This window comes from Labrus bergylta, chromosome 5 (genome assembly GCF_963930695.1).
Source record: "Labrus bergylta chromosome 5, fLabBer1.1, whole genome shotgun sequence".
Taxonomy (NCBI): Eukaryota; Metazoa; Chordata; class Actinopteri; order Labriformes; family Labridae; genus Labrus; species Labrus bergylta.
In genome coordinates, this window is record NC_089199.1 from 17,538,888 (window position 1) to 17,554,693 (window position 15,806).

Here is a 15,806-nt window from a genome sequence, read left to right on the forward strand (position 1 = left end):
CAACTGGCGGCCCGGGGGGCCACATCACATGCGGCCCCCATCCACCCTCAACGTGGCCCTCGGGTCAATTTTTACATATCAATTAATTGGAAACATGAAGAAAAACATGACAAAATCTGCCATGAAATCATGAAAACCAGAAATATGTCCATAATAATATTTGATCACTGGTATGTGTTGAGTTAAATTTGAGACATTATTGACTGTAATCGTTTTTGTATCCTACAATTTGACCCCCTGGCAGTGAGAATTAAATGAATGTGGCCCTTGCAGTGACCAAAGTTGCCCATCCCTGAACTAAAGTAATAAATATAATGTAAAACATGTAGGAGATGCTTTCTCTGACAGGGCAACACCCACGGCAATAAACTCTTCTACGTAGTCCTACTTCTTTGTTTACATTTAACATGAAATGCATGCAGTACAGGGCTCGTCAGAACACTTCCCCCAGCTTATGTTTTTGCCATTGTATTTGAGTGAAGACAACAGACCAAAAATATCCTGATTATGGAGAAGCTGCTTTAAGTCATTAGAGGGTGCGTGCGTCCTGGCGCAGTGACGTCTCTTGTCCCAGAATGCAGTCTGGTAAACAGACATGGAAGCACCAGGTGAAGACCTCCACAGAGGCTGAGCACTGCACTCGCTCTTTCCCATCGTCTTCTGTCTCTTTTGCCCGGTGCATCCATTTGATTTGTATCTGCCTGGTGTCACGTCTTCGTCTACAGAAGCCAGAGCCTGGGTAAGAGTGAAGTTTTTGTCGATCCGTGACGACTGCTAATGACTTCTGCTGTGCTGTCAGGCTTCTGCCAGCTTCTTCGCTAACGCTAGTCATGGCTGGCTACAGACTTCAGCTAGCTGGCTAATGTAGCCTCCACTGCTCTCTAGTAACGTTTGTACCAGTCACAGACCAACACTGTATGAAGCCAGTTTTCACGACACAACACCTGGTACACGCGTTGTCCTGTACGCCACATTTACCCTGTTAACTTTTACTTTTCTTTTCTTGGTTTTGAAGAAAAAAAAAAGTAAATGAACGTCAGTGTGGTTAGTGTTTGGTAGAGGTGGGAGCATCGCTTGCCTGTTGGTCTCAGTTGGCTAATGTAGGCAAGCTAACTGAGTTACAATATAATATAATATAATATAATATAATGTAATATAATGTAATATAATAGAATTACTTTATTGATCCCAAACTGGGAAATTGTGGCGTTACAGCAGCAGGTTATCAAACACACAATATGAGTAAGAAACACAATATTAGCAAATCTAAACACTATATAATATTAAATACAAAGTAAATAACTACTAAAAGATATCAAAAAGAAGAATGTGAATATATACAACCAGGATTTAACTAAGCATTACTAGTCTTAAATATGAAAGATTAAATATGGATGATTGAATGTAAATGTGCAAAAACAGAGTAGTAAATGGACAGTATTGACATAAGTTAAAGTGCAGGAGTGTAGACATATAATAAGCAGAAACTATACAATATAACGGCGAGTAGACAGACAAATGAAGTGAATATGAGTGCAGGGATAATTAGTAAATTTAACATGTGCAGAACAGATTACAGTATGGAGAGACAGATATTATCATGATGACAGTTCTCTGCTCGCATGAGGTGAGCTGTTGTACAGAGTTATGGCCTTCGGTAAGAAAGATTTCTTGTGTCTGTCCTTGTGACAGCGGAATTCCATAAAGTTGTCACCTACTCAATGGAAACTTTCTATTTTCTGTAGAAATTACAAAATTATAATATGCCAATCGCCGCCTTTGATATTCCACCTTTGGAGAACCCAAACCTATATGAATATAGCCTCAACTACGAGCTTGTTACCTATGTTTGTTGAAGTACCACACCTCATTTACTGTATACAGTTGTATTAGAGCTGGATGCCTCTTTTTGACTCTCAGTAGAATCTTATCATATAATTTTATATCTGTACATCATTTTGTTGTCCAAATAGTTGGTTACCGGAATCTCTGAGTAAATTTATATACACGCTGATTGAACAAATGGCCAGAGTCTATTGCATTAAATATCAGTCGATTGTTTTATCTGATAATGCATGTGCTTGCCAATTTATGATAATGATAGATATATTAGAACAGACCAAATATTCTAACATATCCCTTTTCATCCAAAAGTGGATGTCCTGTGCACACAGCACTGTCGGTCCTTATATCTTGGTGCAGGTGATGGAAGGAAACATCAGCTTGACAGAACATTATTTAATTCAATGACACAAGAGGGTGGAAATAGTTGTGCCTTTTCACGTTAACATGATTGTGACATGGAATTCAACTGCATCACATTGTGTTAATGATAAGGTGAATGATATGCAGGCCACAACCGAGGCATTATCTGTATCTACAATATGAGAGTACAGCACAGCCACCATTCAATCGTGGCCCTGAAACCCCTCTGACCCCCTTTAGATCTTTAATATGCAATGGGCTCCTGGTTTTTGAAATGTATATGATGCTTGTTGTTTACTCAGACAGTGCAGTTGTTGGGTACTTTAATGATGACAAATTCTTGACAACAACAAACAATGTAGCTGTTGATAAAACTTTTGAAAAGTGTCTCTTAGGGTGCCTAAAGGGATCATGTTAGTAATACTGCAGGAAAATGAATGGGAAGAACATGATGTTCACTGTTTCTGCAAGTGCTTTACGACGTAGAGAAGTATTTTTCTGAAGTACAGAAACAAATCAGACCTTTTCAGAGCTGAACTACACTTTCATTATGATTACTTTTCTAAATTCAATAATTGCATTTCATTTTCTAATTTCATAGATTCTGCATAGTGTATCCAATAAGTAATGGCTTCATTGTCCTCAGGTTTTCAGATGCCAGGACCTTTTTACTGTGCATCCTTGCTTAGTCCTGGGTCTTACTTAATCACCAACACAGCCATCATAAGTTTTTTTTTTCATTATACCTGAGCTATATTTTCTTTATTTTAGACGACCTATAATTTATTTCTTGAATCAGTTTAGACAACAATGTTAAAATGTTATGGTCTTGGTCGTATATACGCATTAGTGAGTTTGATGACGACAAAGCTTTGACGGTTTTCCTTTCCTGGTTAATTATTAGGTATCCATATTTTCAATTTACCTCTATCAAGAAATTGCAGAAAAAAAGAAGTAGATTCTAACGTGACTTCCCTCAATGTGTGTGTGACCTTGTGTTTGCCTCCAGACTTCCGCTCCGGTGTGATTGTGTGTGGCTGTCAGCGATCACCGAAACTGATGAGGATTGGCTGATTGAGTTACAAAAAAGTTCCCTTTTTTTCTTATTTTGCTAAGGTAAGCGACTCATTACTCTACACTCAGTTTATCATTTCTGTTTTCTGTAGCTGTAAAAATCATTTATGGTCATGGATAGTTGTATAGAGCGCACTGATGTTACATATTGAAATAATTAGAAACATACAGAGTTCCATCGTGTATCAATTTGAACATCTCAGCAACAGACCACCCTCATTTCCCAAAGAGACATTCTATTGACTCTGAGGTTGAACTGTGTACTAACTTTGCATTTTCTTTAAGTTAATCACATATAAAAAAGAAAAAACTAGTTATAATTGATTTAAGAAACCATATGTTAAATACACCATTGACATGTATTTATTATGTATAGAGACTTTAATTTATCATCATTGCACAGAAAAGACACCTGTCATTATTAATTTTACTGTAGTATACATTTAGTTTCTTTAGAATTGGATGTAGCACAATCCATCACAGCAGTCCTACAAAAAAAAAAGTCTATTTTAATGTCCAATATTTATTGATGCTTAAGTTTTGCTGGGTGTCTCTTTGGGAATTTACTATTAGTATATGGTTAGTACTGGTGCTGTGTTGGGTTGCATATTTGGCAGATAAGGTGTATGTTTTGTTAGACCATAAAGTGCAACATTATTTTCAGTGGAACATTATGCCTCACAGTGTCACCACATCAGAAACCTTCATCAGGTTCAAATGTAATCTTTTTTTTCTGATCATTCAACTTTCATCTTTAGTAGAAATGTTTCAATATCATCCCTTGTCTCACACACGTTCTGTTACCAACACTTGAGTCTCTGTCAATACTAAGGGCGCACTCACACTGGGCAATCCATGCCCAAGCACGCTTCACCCCTAAAGTCCAGTTCGTTTGACTAGTGCGAGTGCTCCGATACGTGCTCAAGCTCGGTACACTTCCTTGGCACGCTTCGAAGAGGTGTGCTATGGCACGGTACACTTCATGCATGAACACAAGCACACGGGTACACAATGTGTCAGTCTTTAGTATGGAGAAGAGTGTTCTGTCTGTATCTGACTAAAATGACTCAAAATATGCTACAAAGTCAGTAAAGTAGCTGTTTTGTTCTCCGTGTTGTTCTCACTCCCTTTTTTTTTTTTTTTTTCTTTTTTTTATCGAGCCTGTCTTGTAAACTAAGCACACGTCATAGCTATGTAAAGACATGCGTTGTATAGAACATTGTGTACAAGAGGTAACCGTGCTCAGGCCCAGTTAGTCCTGAAGCATTGTGAATGAAGGCCAGTGGGGGAATGGGGAGGGGGGGACCATCGTGTTTAAGCACGGTATCGGACAACTTGGCTAGTGTGAGTGCGCCCTAAGTATCCCTCCAATACAGTGCTCAAAAAAATTAACATAATATTCATGAAAAAACCCTTACTAACATTTTTCTTACTGTACACTCTGCTTGCACTTCACTGTTAACTGTTTGTTATTGCTGCTAATAATTGACCTGAAACAAGCTATTTTTAGGGGGCTTATTGGTTTGTAATTTTAAACTGGTGCAAATACACAATTCTGAACTTTAGACAGTATCAGATGCAGAAATTAATACTGGTGTTGGCATTGGAAAAAGATTTATTAAGAAACTAGAAACAGTGATGTAATGTGTAAAAACATGTTTTTATAAACTCTTGTTCCACTTGTGTTAACAATGTTGCTTCTTATTATCCCATACAATCCCTCTCAAATAAAACCCCAGCTGGAATACAGAGATTAGAGTGCAAGTGTGCTATTGGGGTTTATGGTAAGAGTGGGTTTGTATCGAGGCATCAGTATTTGATATATGAAATGAAATAAAATGACAAGGCTAGGCTACTATCTGTAAGAAACTTAGACCAAATATTGGTATCCTGCGGCTCTTATAATGTGTGGCAGTGACTGACTTGTAAAAATTATTAATCCAAGTGAATAATCAACTTCTATGCATGCCTATTTAAAAAAATAACCTACTTTTTTTTAATTTCCTTTTTTGTCAGAATAGGAGGTCTTTTTGTGTTGGGCTTGACTCTTTGAAAAACTTAGATGTGTATTCTTATTTAACCAGGGAATGTTTCGATTTGTACAATCCTTGTAGATGGAAACGTTGCCGTGTTTAAATCGAATTCCTCATTGGCAGCTGAACGGTGTGCAGACCTTTCTCTCTGTTTTTCTGCAGTTTGTACATGTCTTGTCCTGCACCTGCATGCAATTTGCCTAGATGTGTGAACACTATAGTTTTCTCTTTTTTTACTGTTGTGTTTACCAGAAATACGTACTGTAGATGAACCCTTTCAGTTGAATCCCCTTGTTTATTGTGTGTGTCACCAGCTGCTGGATGAGTGACTGTAATATAAACTTTATTTATTTGTATTTTCAGGACATTGGAAACTGGAAATTTCTGTTAACAATGCAAAAGAAAGGATCATGAGTCAATCAATGTCTTTGTTTAGTTTAATTCTACTTGCAAGTAGAAGGAACAAAGCTTCAGAGTGTCAATACAGTCTGAAGGAAAGCTCCAAGTAATCACAATATGTTTGGGTTTATATACACATGCTTCACAGAAAAACCTTCATGCCTATATAAGGATTGCAGATTCAGGCGCAGTCAAATATCAAATACATTTTGTCATACATTTGGCCATACATTTCAACACGTCGCACAACAGTAATGTCAAGGAAACTTCAAGTCTGAGTATCTTTGATATTTAGCTATTTGTGAGAAACCTTCATCCTTGGGTAAAGACAGAACAAGAATATTACGTATTAAGTTATTGTAGCATTTCTCAAGTGAGCTGTAAGTAAAATGTGTCCTCGACAGTAAACAGAATTTTTCCATTACACACTTTATATCAGAAAACAACACAGGAAGCTGCTTAAACTGTCTTTGTTTTTTCTGTCAAACTGACACATGGCTGTGTCTAAGAATTTTTGATGAGTTATTATGGATAAAAAAAATACCTGCAAATAATCTATCAATTTATCTATTGTTTAGAATCAGGGGGAAAGCACAAGATGAAGTCTAGCTATGTTTTTGACATAATCAGTATTAAATAAAAACTCTGCAGGAATAATTAGGATCAAAACTAAATATTGTTTGGCAAGACAAAACAAGGAGCTACTTTTTCTTTTCGTTGCTTCCCTTTTGTCAGCTGAATAAGTAAACCATCTGAATGGATCACAAACATTTCATTTTGAAAGTGAAAGTAAAGACATCTACTGTTCACAACAGTCTTTAAAGTCTGAAAAGTATAGATAAGTGTTTCATTATTTGGTATGTTTAATGATAGTTGTGAAAGCTTTGTAGATGGTCTTTAGAAGGCCAAACAATAGTTGCATGTCCATCATAGATCAAATCAGATTATAATTAGACCATTTTCTTTGACATTATGTGTGAGGCTTCACATGAAATTAAATATATGCTGGTAAACACAATATATATAAAATGATCACACTTACTTCATTGGTAAGTATTTATTGATAAATACGCTATATCATAGAAATGTTATGTTGCACATCCTTCCAGCAGTGTGTTGTTTCGTGTCAACATTTCCTCAATTGGATTCAAGAAAACGTGCAAAATATTTTGATCTTGCTTCCTTGCAAAAATAAGAACATTGAACCTCGTTTCTGTAGTGAAAGCTGTGACTAAGTAACATACAGTGCTGTAGGGCCAATATTCAGATTTAACAGTACAGGGCTACTTTCCACTTTAAGTTACACTACACCATATTGTATATGTATTATGCTTCATTTCGAATATAAATTATAAAAAAATGTGCACAAATTTGTGTAAAAAAAACAACAACAGAGCATGCACTTATCGGGCCCCTAAACCTTCAGAGAAAGTGCCTCTCAGTGCGTCCTATGACATGTTATTCAAGCTTCGTACTTGTTGCTCGTCAATGAGGCCACACACGCTGATGTTTTCTTTTTTCTTTTTTTTTTTTAGGGCGGGTACGGTGAATTAACACTCGTTTGCCGTGTCAATCAGTAAAAAGTCCTCCTATCCCGAGCGCGACCAACGCTGACTCTTGTGTTGTTACATTGTAGCGGAAAGAATGTCGGAAAGGGCCGAGGATGACGTCAGGGGGGAGCAGCGCCGAGCGGCCAGGCAGCAGCTGAAGCAGCAGCAGATCCAGCGGGGAGAAGGCTCCACAGCAATGGCGACTGTTGTGGAGCGGAGATCATTACCTAGTCCAGAAATAATGCTGGGACAGCCTTGGAGCAACTGGGTCGACGCCGCTAAACTCCACGGCAACGACGGTGAGTTCCCCAGCGTCCCGAATGTACGCGAGGTAGCGATGTAGGACGCGGCAGTTGCCAGTCTTGTCCCTTTTTTGGCCGATTGCATGCAGTTTTTGGTGTAATATGAAGAAACGCTACTGGTAGCAACAGCACGGGTAGGCAAGCAAGTGCAACTATTTATTTCTCTGTGTCGGATCGCCTCGTTTCAGGTGCTGAATTGGAAGAAAGTTTCAAAGACTACGGGAAAAATCGAGAAGCCATGCGTTTGTGCAGAGAAGGTGAGTGTTATTTATTTTACTGTAGGGCCAAAGGTGTATTTTGTTTCTGGAGGTTTGCTCACGCACATTGATTCAAACACTTAACACGCGTCGTTCACTAACTTAAACCTACTGTAAATCTTGCGCATTATGACTTGACTGGATTACCGGATATTAAAGTTAAAAACGTGTCTGTTATTCGTGTGGTTGCTGACCCTAACATCTGCATCTCAAAAAGACTTCACAGTTAACAACTTACACTCGCCTTAGTCGATTATGGGCCTAAAATAGAAATAACAATGTTCAAAGGCTTTTTGAATAATTCATTAAATTAGTCTAATTGTTTAGTTTTCACATCGCTGCCTTTTCAAATAGGAAACCTTTACCCTATTTCATGTGCCTCTTTATTTTAATAGAAAAGTAGTTTGAGGGAACTTACATATTTTGAGGTTCTACTCATTTTAAAGTCACTTTGAAGAAAAACCTGCCAAATAGACAAAAAAAACGGATCTACAATTTTAAAAAGAAAGAAAGAGGTGAATGGTATGTTTTGCAAAAGCTCCTAAGTAATAGTTTACTTAAAGTAATGTGAAGTTAGGATATTGATTGCTCCATTTTCACACACTGCTTCAACACAAACATGGCTAACAGAAATGTTCGCCAAAATGCTAAATTTAAGTTAATTAGAACTTGCCCGCCAACCAATATGTAATATTAATTTCTGATTTATTCAGACCTGACCTTCTCCACCCAAAAATGTTATCATGTGATAACGTCAAATAAATAAGACTACTCTTATAACAAAACAATATGATAAGGTGAATATGTGCCCGCTTGTATCTGTGGTAGCAGGTTATGACAGGATTTCTCATCGAAGCTGAACAAAGTTGTAAATTCACAAATAGTGTTTTTTAGGCTGATTATTGTAATGGCAGAGACAGGAAAGGTTCTGACATCATGTATTAAAGACACATAGCACTATTTCAGAGCAGTTTGTGCCTCAAATTTATTTTTGGAAAACAACTCGTTTGGTGTTGGCTGACTTAGACTGGGCCCACCACAAAGGTTAATAGTGACAACCATGAAATTGCATTTGATTATGTTACTAATCTACCATCGTGGGCAATCTTTGAAGCTCACCAACCACACGTTTCTTAAAAGGAAAAAGTCAATTGCATTTCAGGGTGACATCAACAACACCTTTTTTCATTGTTTACAAAAAATGTTTTTATTTTTTGCTCAAAGGAACACATGTGCAGGGCAGATGAAATGTGACCTTGCTAATTTGGGATGGTGATCACAGCTGCTTGGACTTCCAAGATTAACACAAAGATGCATCTTTAAAAAACAAAAAAACACAGTTTCAGAAAATATCTATAAAAAGGTACTAAATGTATTTCCTGTCAAGAAGATATATTTGTGACTATTTTTCAGAATTAAAAAAAAAACGAATTTAGAGAAATAAAAACAAACAATCCTCCTCAGACAGTCAACACCACAGCCAAAAACAATGTGATCACTGATTTGTGTGTGTGCATTTGGAGGTTGTCATATTTCCTTCTAATTCATGCTAACGTGTGATGTCTTTGCAGAAAGCCTTGTCTGCCAGAAGTTATATCTCAATGAGTACATTTACATGCTCCTTATGTTGGTTTTGGTCTCATTCAGGTTAAGATATTTACAATGTTTACAAGGAACTGGAGAAACATGTGCTTCCCTTGCATTCATGATTATGACAGTATCTATGTTTTGTGTGTGTGTGCAGTTGTGTCATGAGTTCTCACCATCTCAGTCACGGTTGTCTTTACCAACTCTGCATTTGAAGAAACCCAGGTCAGGTGTTTACATACCCTGGTGTCCTGGTTTCTGTGCAAGTATTTCAGGTAGCACATTCAGGTTTCTCAAAATCTGGATAAAGGCTTATCTAGGTTTGTGAGAGGATGTTTACACACACAACACGAAACTGGGATATTTGAAAACTCCAATCATGAACTGGATGCAAATGCATTTCACTTTACTCAAATCAGTCTGGCCCACAGTTATTGTCTTCAATCAGTTCCCAGTTGTACTTTCTATTTCCTCTCCCTGTGCACCTGTAAAGGAAAGTGTTAATTACAGTTCTCTTGACAGGGGACTCACTAATGTGTCATTTCCTTTAGTGTGTACATACCTTAATTGAAATGGCACCGTGCCATCAGAAAATGTCCAAAACACTTGATTGACAGAAAAGCAGGGCGGTCTAATATCGTACAGCATATTGAAAATGGTATGTGATTATTACACTAGGTCAAACACCCCACTCAGGTAATGTTTGACCTGGATAAATGTCTGCTTTGTGCGACGGAAAGGCTATCAATGTGGATTAAAATATTCTATCTCCATATCAAGAATATCTTTCAGAACAAAGCTGGGAGACAGATTGGCCACCTAAAATTCAAGGCTGTGAAGTCACTTGACATGTCACTGGGCTTAAAACATATCCCCGTCATGTAGCTGTATCAGTCAGTGACTGTTGTGTTTGTCATGAGGCTGATCAACACAGGTTGCTCGAGGCAGAAGTGCGTGTCCGTAGAGCACTATTCTCTATATGTGTATGGGTGTGTGTGTGTGTTGAGTAGGGGTATTACAAGTGGATGACTACACCTCTCCACCATGACTCACCACCAGATTCCTCCTGTAGTGAAGCTGTCATTCTAACACACGGACGATTAACACATTGCAAAGAAGATGCATGGCAATAAATGACTGATGAAGTCATTTTTCATCTGCCTTCACTCTTTGTAATTTTAAAGCTTGCCCATCACAGATGGGGAAGCTGGGAAATGTTGTGCCCGTGTCAGCCACAGGTCAGATTCAGCTAGCATGTGTGTGCTGTGCGAAGGCAGCCAGAGCTGCTACTATTCCACCTAGATCATTCATCACTGCCACAGATGAGGATGCAGAAATTAACTGGACTCTCGTTCTCTTCCACTGTCTCACGCTCACAGGCTCTCTTTCTCCCCCGCCGATGCAGGTCCTCCGCTCACTCTCTCTTTGTCTTACTGAGGCCTCAGCCTCCTCCTCTGCTCTCCTTATGTCTGTGTTTTTTTTTCAGTCAGACTCCTTTCTTAGCTTTGATCTGTTCATCTGTCCCTTCTTCTTTCTCCTCCAACATTACTTCCTTTCTGCTTCTATCCTTTTTATCTCCTCTTTCCTTAAGAAGAAAACAGTGTTTGAAAAATGGGCAGGCACACTGGCATTAGACCTCTTTTCAAGCAAGGCTATTTTAGCAGTACAGTTCAGTTGGTGCCAGTGATTTCAATGCAGGATGGTAATGGCGATCTAGCAGGGTTGCTTTCATAGTCGAGCGAGTAATCTGGAGAACCCTTTAAGTGAACGGCAGCAGCAGTTTGAGAATGCGTCCATTTGACCTTGCTGTTACTTAAATTTGCTTGGCCTGTTGGATTGGACTGTTCTTGGCCTGTTTTTTAGAAAGGACCGTAGAGAGGTTGGTGGTTAAATGGAAAATGCATGTGGTGTTACTACCTATGTTAACATTGGCACAAATAATCAGATTAAAAGTCTTATCAGAATTGAAATGCTTCATGTAAACGCGTCAAGCGGGAGAAAATGATCCGATCCCGCTCATTCGAAAATAAATTCCATTTTCCGAACAAGAGGGATGGTTTGTGCCGATTGTTGTTCGGATCAATCTCCATGTACACGCTTGCTAAACTAAAACTATTCTTACTGCGCATGTCTGCCCCTCCCTTCAACTATGCCTACGTCTGAAGTTCCTGCAGACTTACACTCTTCGCCTGTTAATTGATAACAGGGCAATTATATACTGCTGAGCTCGCAGCTTAATTAGGAAGAGAAGTAAGTAAAAGTAAGAAAATTGTCAGATATTCTTATTCTGATGAAATGTTTAATGCGTACACACGTCATTATCGGATCACTGTATTTAGCGTCCATGTAAACAGTGAAGATGGAATCCCCAATCGGAATAATTTTATTCTGATTGTAGAAGTTTTGTGCATGTAAACATAGCTACTGTTCAAGTGAATACGTTACAACTTGCTATGTACAGGACAGTGTATCAAAGATGGTATTGGATAAAAATCAGAGGTGAAAAAATGTAGAGGTGAAAATGAACTTTGAAGCCTGCTTCCAATGACTGCTTGAATTGCTTACTCTTATGCAGAGAGCATCCAGTGAGTACTTCTATGTCACATTTCTGAGCTTGCCCTGTTTTTTTACTAAGTAGTCAGGCCCTTGCTTTTGTACATCAGCAGTGTGCTTCCCTACTCGGGCTCTATGTAGTTTACACCCTTTGTACATGTAGTCAAGACGTTTACCTTTTCTCTTTGCCAGACTTGTGAAAATCCAATCCTTCTGCTCGAATGCTGCTGAAGGAGACACTTAGCTGAGTCTCTTCAGACAATTGATGCACATTAAGTAGCATCAGGCTTGTCACTTCATCTCCACATCAGAATGCCACTGACCTGCCAGGTAGCCCTTTATCTTATGCAGTCTTTGCTTGATGGCCCTCATCCCTTCCAGACTTGGCCCGTGATGTTTGGAGAACCCTTGACGGCCCTGGTGGAGAACACATTGGATAAGGGTTCCACTTCTCTCCTCTTGTGTGCTGTCTTCTGCGCATCTCATCATAACGCCCCAGGCAGTCTCTTAATTAGCCTACTTAATTAGGTGGTTTCTTGGTTTATGCGCCAGGGTAAATTTTGATCACATTCTGGTGAGAAGCGGCACTTCCCTCTGATTTGCCTCAGAGTGGTTTGTAGAGGGTTAGGCTTGGTTAATATTATCAGCTGTAGGCATGTTATTTAAACACTTCATGCTTCTTGTGATTGTGAGACTCAAAGTTTCACTGCCTTACTGGCATAACTGGCAAAGTCCCATCTTTGCTTTCCCCCTCAAAAGAAAGAACCATTGAGTGTTTCTCCATTGAAGAAATAAGCACTGCACTATTGCATCAGAAGTGTTTGAGGTAAACCTGTGTTGTCAATCTTTTAATAGTATACATTACGTGTTCTAATCAAAAGCTGACTTCTTGATAGACAGTTTGTAATGAGTGCTGAGTGAAAAAGAAAAAATACTGGATTGGCATATTTCAAATTGTTTATTGTTTACCTCTTTAATACATCTAGACCAGCTTTAATAAAACTGAATTTAAATGTTTTGTTTGGAAGGCTTCAAGTAGGGATGCACAATATATTGTTTCAATATCAAGATTGCCATGTCTGCATTTGCAATGGCCACATTGCCACTGCGGTGTGAGCCGCGATGCAAATTTAATGAAACATGTCGCTTGATTGAAAAAAACAGCAACTTGTAAGGTGCAAGTGTTTCCAAAATATAAACGATACTGAGTGGGTCACCCAGGAAGGTTTATTCTCTGGTGGGCCCACTGCCCAACAGACCTGTAGTATTGCTTAATATGTAAATTATGTAACCTGAAACTTGCACTCTTATCCTAAGAATAGTTTTTATTTTATATTTAGTTTAGGATGATCGTTGAAGATCGCTGCAATACGCTTATCAACAACAAGCCTTCACACATCCATTACTTGTTTTGATAATGGAATATCAAGGGAAACGTTTCAAAGCGGCAGTAATGTTACTTTGAACAGCTTTATAAAATGTTCTGCAGATTAATGAAAGAGCAGAAGCACACAAAAGAATGAACCTACCGAATGAGGCACAGCTGGACAAGAGACGAGGGGTGCGTGTGTGTGTTTAATTAAGTGAATGGAAGAGGAGCATGTTAAAGTCCTTTGTGACACACTAAAATAGGTGTAACAATAAAGTACAATTAATATTATTACACTATAACCTAACCCACTCCACTGCCTGGGTACAGTGTCTTTCTGATTATATATGAATTTACATTTTCACCAGAAAACACAGCAAACTGTCTGCAGTGCAATGAGAGTCTGTATCAGCTGCCCGTAACATAAACAACATACTACTGCCACAGATCATTCCCCCTTTTATGCTAGTGACATGCACTCACTTTGGCACAGTGAGGCTGAGTGAGTGTATTCCGATTGTTATCAAAGGAATCTCAACTCAATTGGAATCTTTCTCTGAAGTCACAGGATGACTGTTCATCAAGTGGATGTTTCTCAGAACTAACCCTTTCAGAGGCTACACCTGCACATAAGACAGAGAGACATGTGAGTCCACAGGCAGCACATGACAATGAGCAGAAAGTCTCTGTCACAAAGTTGGTTCAGGAATGCCGATTCAGTATACATTCGAACATTGTTAGAAATGCAAGATGATGTGTTGTAAACAGCAAAACTGTGAGGACAAACAAGTCAAACATGTTGTTCTAAAATATCGCTCCACCTGTTCTCTCTCTACTGGTCCATGTCAGTGACAGAGTGGTTTGTCGAGGGCTGAAATAGATTTTTAAAGTGGCACAAATATATAACTTAGCATGGTTAATTGTGCATATTTACTTGAGGTGGAAGTTGCAGAGTAATAAATGAATAAATTTAAGACGGGATACGTGGCCCATGATAATGAGACATAAAGGTGTCTGATTATCTGAAGAAAATAAAATGCCCCTAAAAACAAAGTGTGGAATGAATGTGTTTATATACTGCATTATGGAGTCAGCTTCATCTTAACCTTAAACTTTTAACTTATTTTCACCGCTGTCTGACACAGAGTCATTAACGCCACCATGAAGACTCGTGAAGTGTTGATATGTTGGCAGGAAAATCAGTTTGGAGTGCCCTATTTTAAAGAAAATTAAAACATCTTTATTTTTGTCACTAGGGGTTTGATAATCGTATCACACAAGTTCCTTTAAGTCCAATTTCTTAATGCTTGCCTCGTGTGACTAACAGCCTATTTATTTATTTGTAAATAGATAAACCAATAGGATGTTAGTCATTTATTTGTAAATAAATAAACCACCTATATGTTGTAAAGTCTCCAAACTAGAAGCAGTTTTTTTCCTTTATAAAATAACCTCAAAAGGTGATTAAAAATAAATGTATTTTCTTAATTAAACGCATCCCTGTTCTGTTTATTTCTTTCAATCTTGTATCATTGATTGACAGCCTTCACCTATTACCTGTCAGAAAAATGTTTCCTACAAGTTGTATGATGCAGTGACAAGTCAGTTTTGTAAAAAAAATAGGAGATTTTTTTAGGATCAGAATTAAAAGGAGCTTTGTTTACTCCGTATACTGTGGAGTTTTGATGTGGAGAAAATGTGGCGTAAGAGATCCCAGAGGTTCAGATCTTTTTTTTGAAGCAAGATTGTCAACATCTGCACAAAAAAAATGGAAGTAGATAGACAGGAAACATAAAGGGAAAACCACTCCTAACATATAATTCCTTAGTGAGGGCTTTTTATCAATATGAAGTCATGAATTGTCCACTCAGTCAACAGACATCCTGTACATGCTGTGCTTGTTTACATCTTAGTATACATTATTTCTCTGACAGCAGGTAACCTTTGGATGGCTGGCTCGGCCCTTTTCCTTTTTCTTATCACTAGAAATGTTTCTCTGATGAATGCGAACTGAAACATGGGTGTGATATGTATTTGTGTTGCAGACTTTGCTAATTAGTCCTGAGTGAGCTTTCTTTTTTTCCTTTGATCAAGTTGTGATTTCACTTGTCTTTTGATGCGATGATTGACTGAAAAAAGCTCTATTTTATTTGCCTCTCCTTGACCTTGTGCCTTCTGTTGCTGGTTTCTCCCCTGTGTACAGACATGCCCATATTTGGCCAGTGTCCCGCACAGGACGACTTCTACCTAGTGATGTGCAGCCACTGCAGCCAGGTAGTCAAGCCCCAAGCCTTCCAAGCACACTATGGTAAGTGTCATACACATTGCATGCATATTTTCAGAGTTTTCTTTCATACAAACACAATTGCTGAGATTCTGTATTTTGTTGATAAAAGTACTGATGGACAGTAGACAGTAAAGCAATCATGGACTTAGTCTAAGTGACATCACTCACTGATGCAGTCTCAACCAAACTT

At 38.4% G+C, this 15,806-nt stretch overlaps 1 protein-coding gene across 2 annotated transcripts in view; it reads left to right on the forward strand.

Moving 5' to 3' along the window:
* Window positions 1–578: 578 nt before the first annotated feature.
* LOC109983403 (ataxin-7) overlaps window positions 579–15,806 on the forward strand; it is a 33,592-nt gene continuing 18,364 nt past the window's right edge. Inside the window, exons 1-5 of one of the 2 annotated variants that reach the window (XM_020633105.3) lie at window positions 579–739; window positions 3,215–3,321; window positions 7,247–7,560; window positions 7,752–7,820; window positions 15,533–15,637. In XM_020633105.3, coding sequence (XP_020488761.2) covers window positions 7,356–7,560; window positions 7,752–7,820; window positions 15,533–15,637 — 379 coding nt within the window. In that variant the 5' untranslated portion in view covers window positions 579–739; window positions 3,215–3,321; window positions 7,247–7,355. The remainder of the gene's footprint in view (window positions 740–3,214; window positions 3,322–7,246; window positions 7,561–7,751; window positions 7,821–15,532; window positions 15,638–15,806) is intronic. The other variant, XM_020633104.3, reaches the window with a different exon arrangement.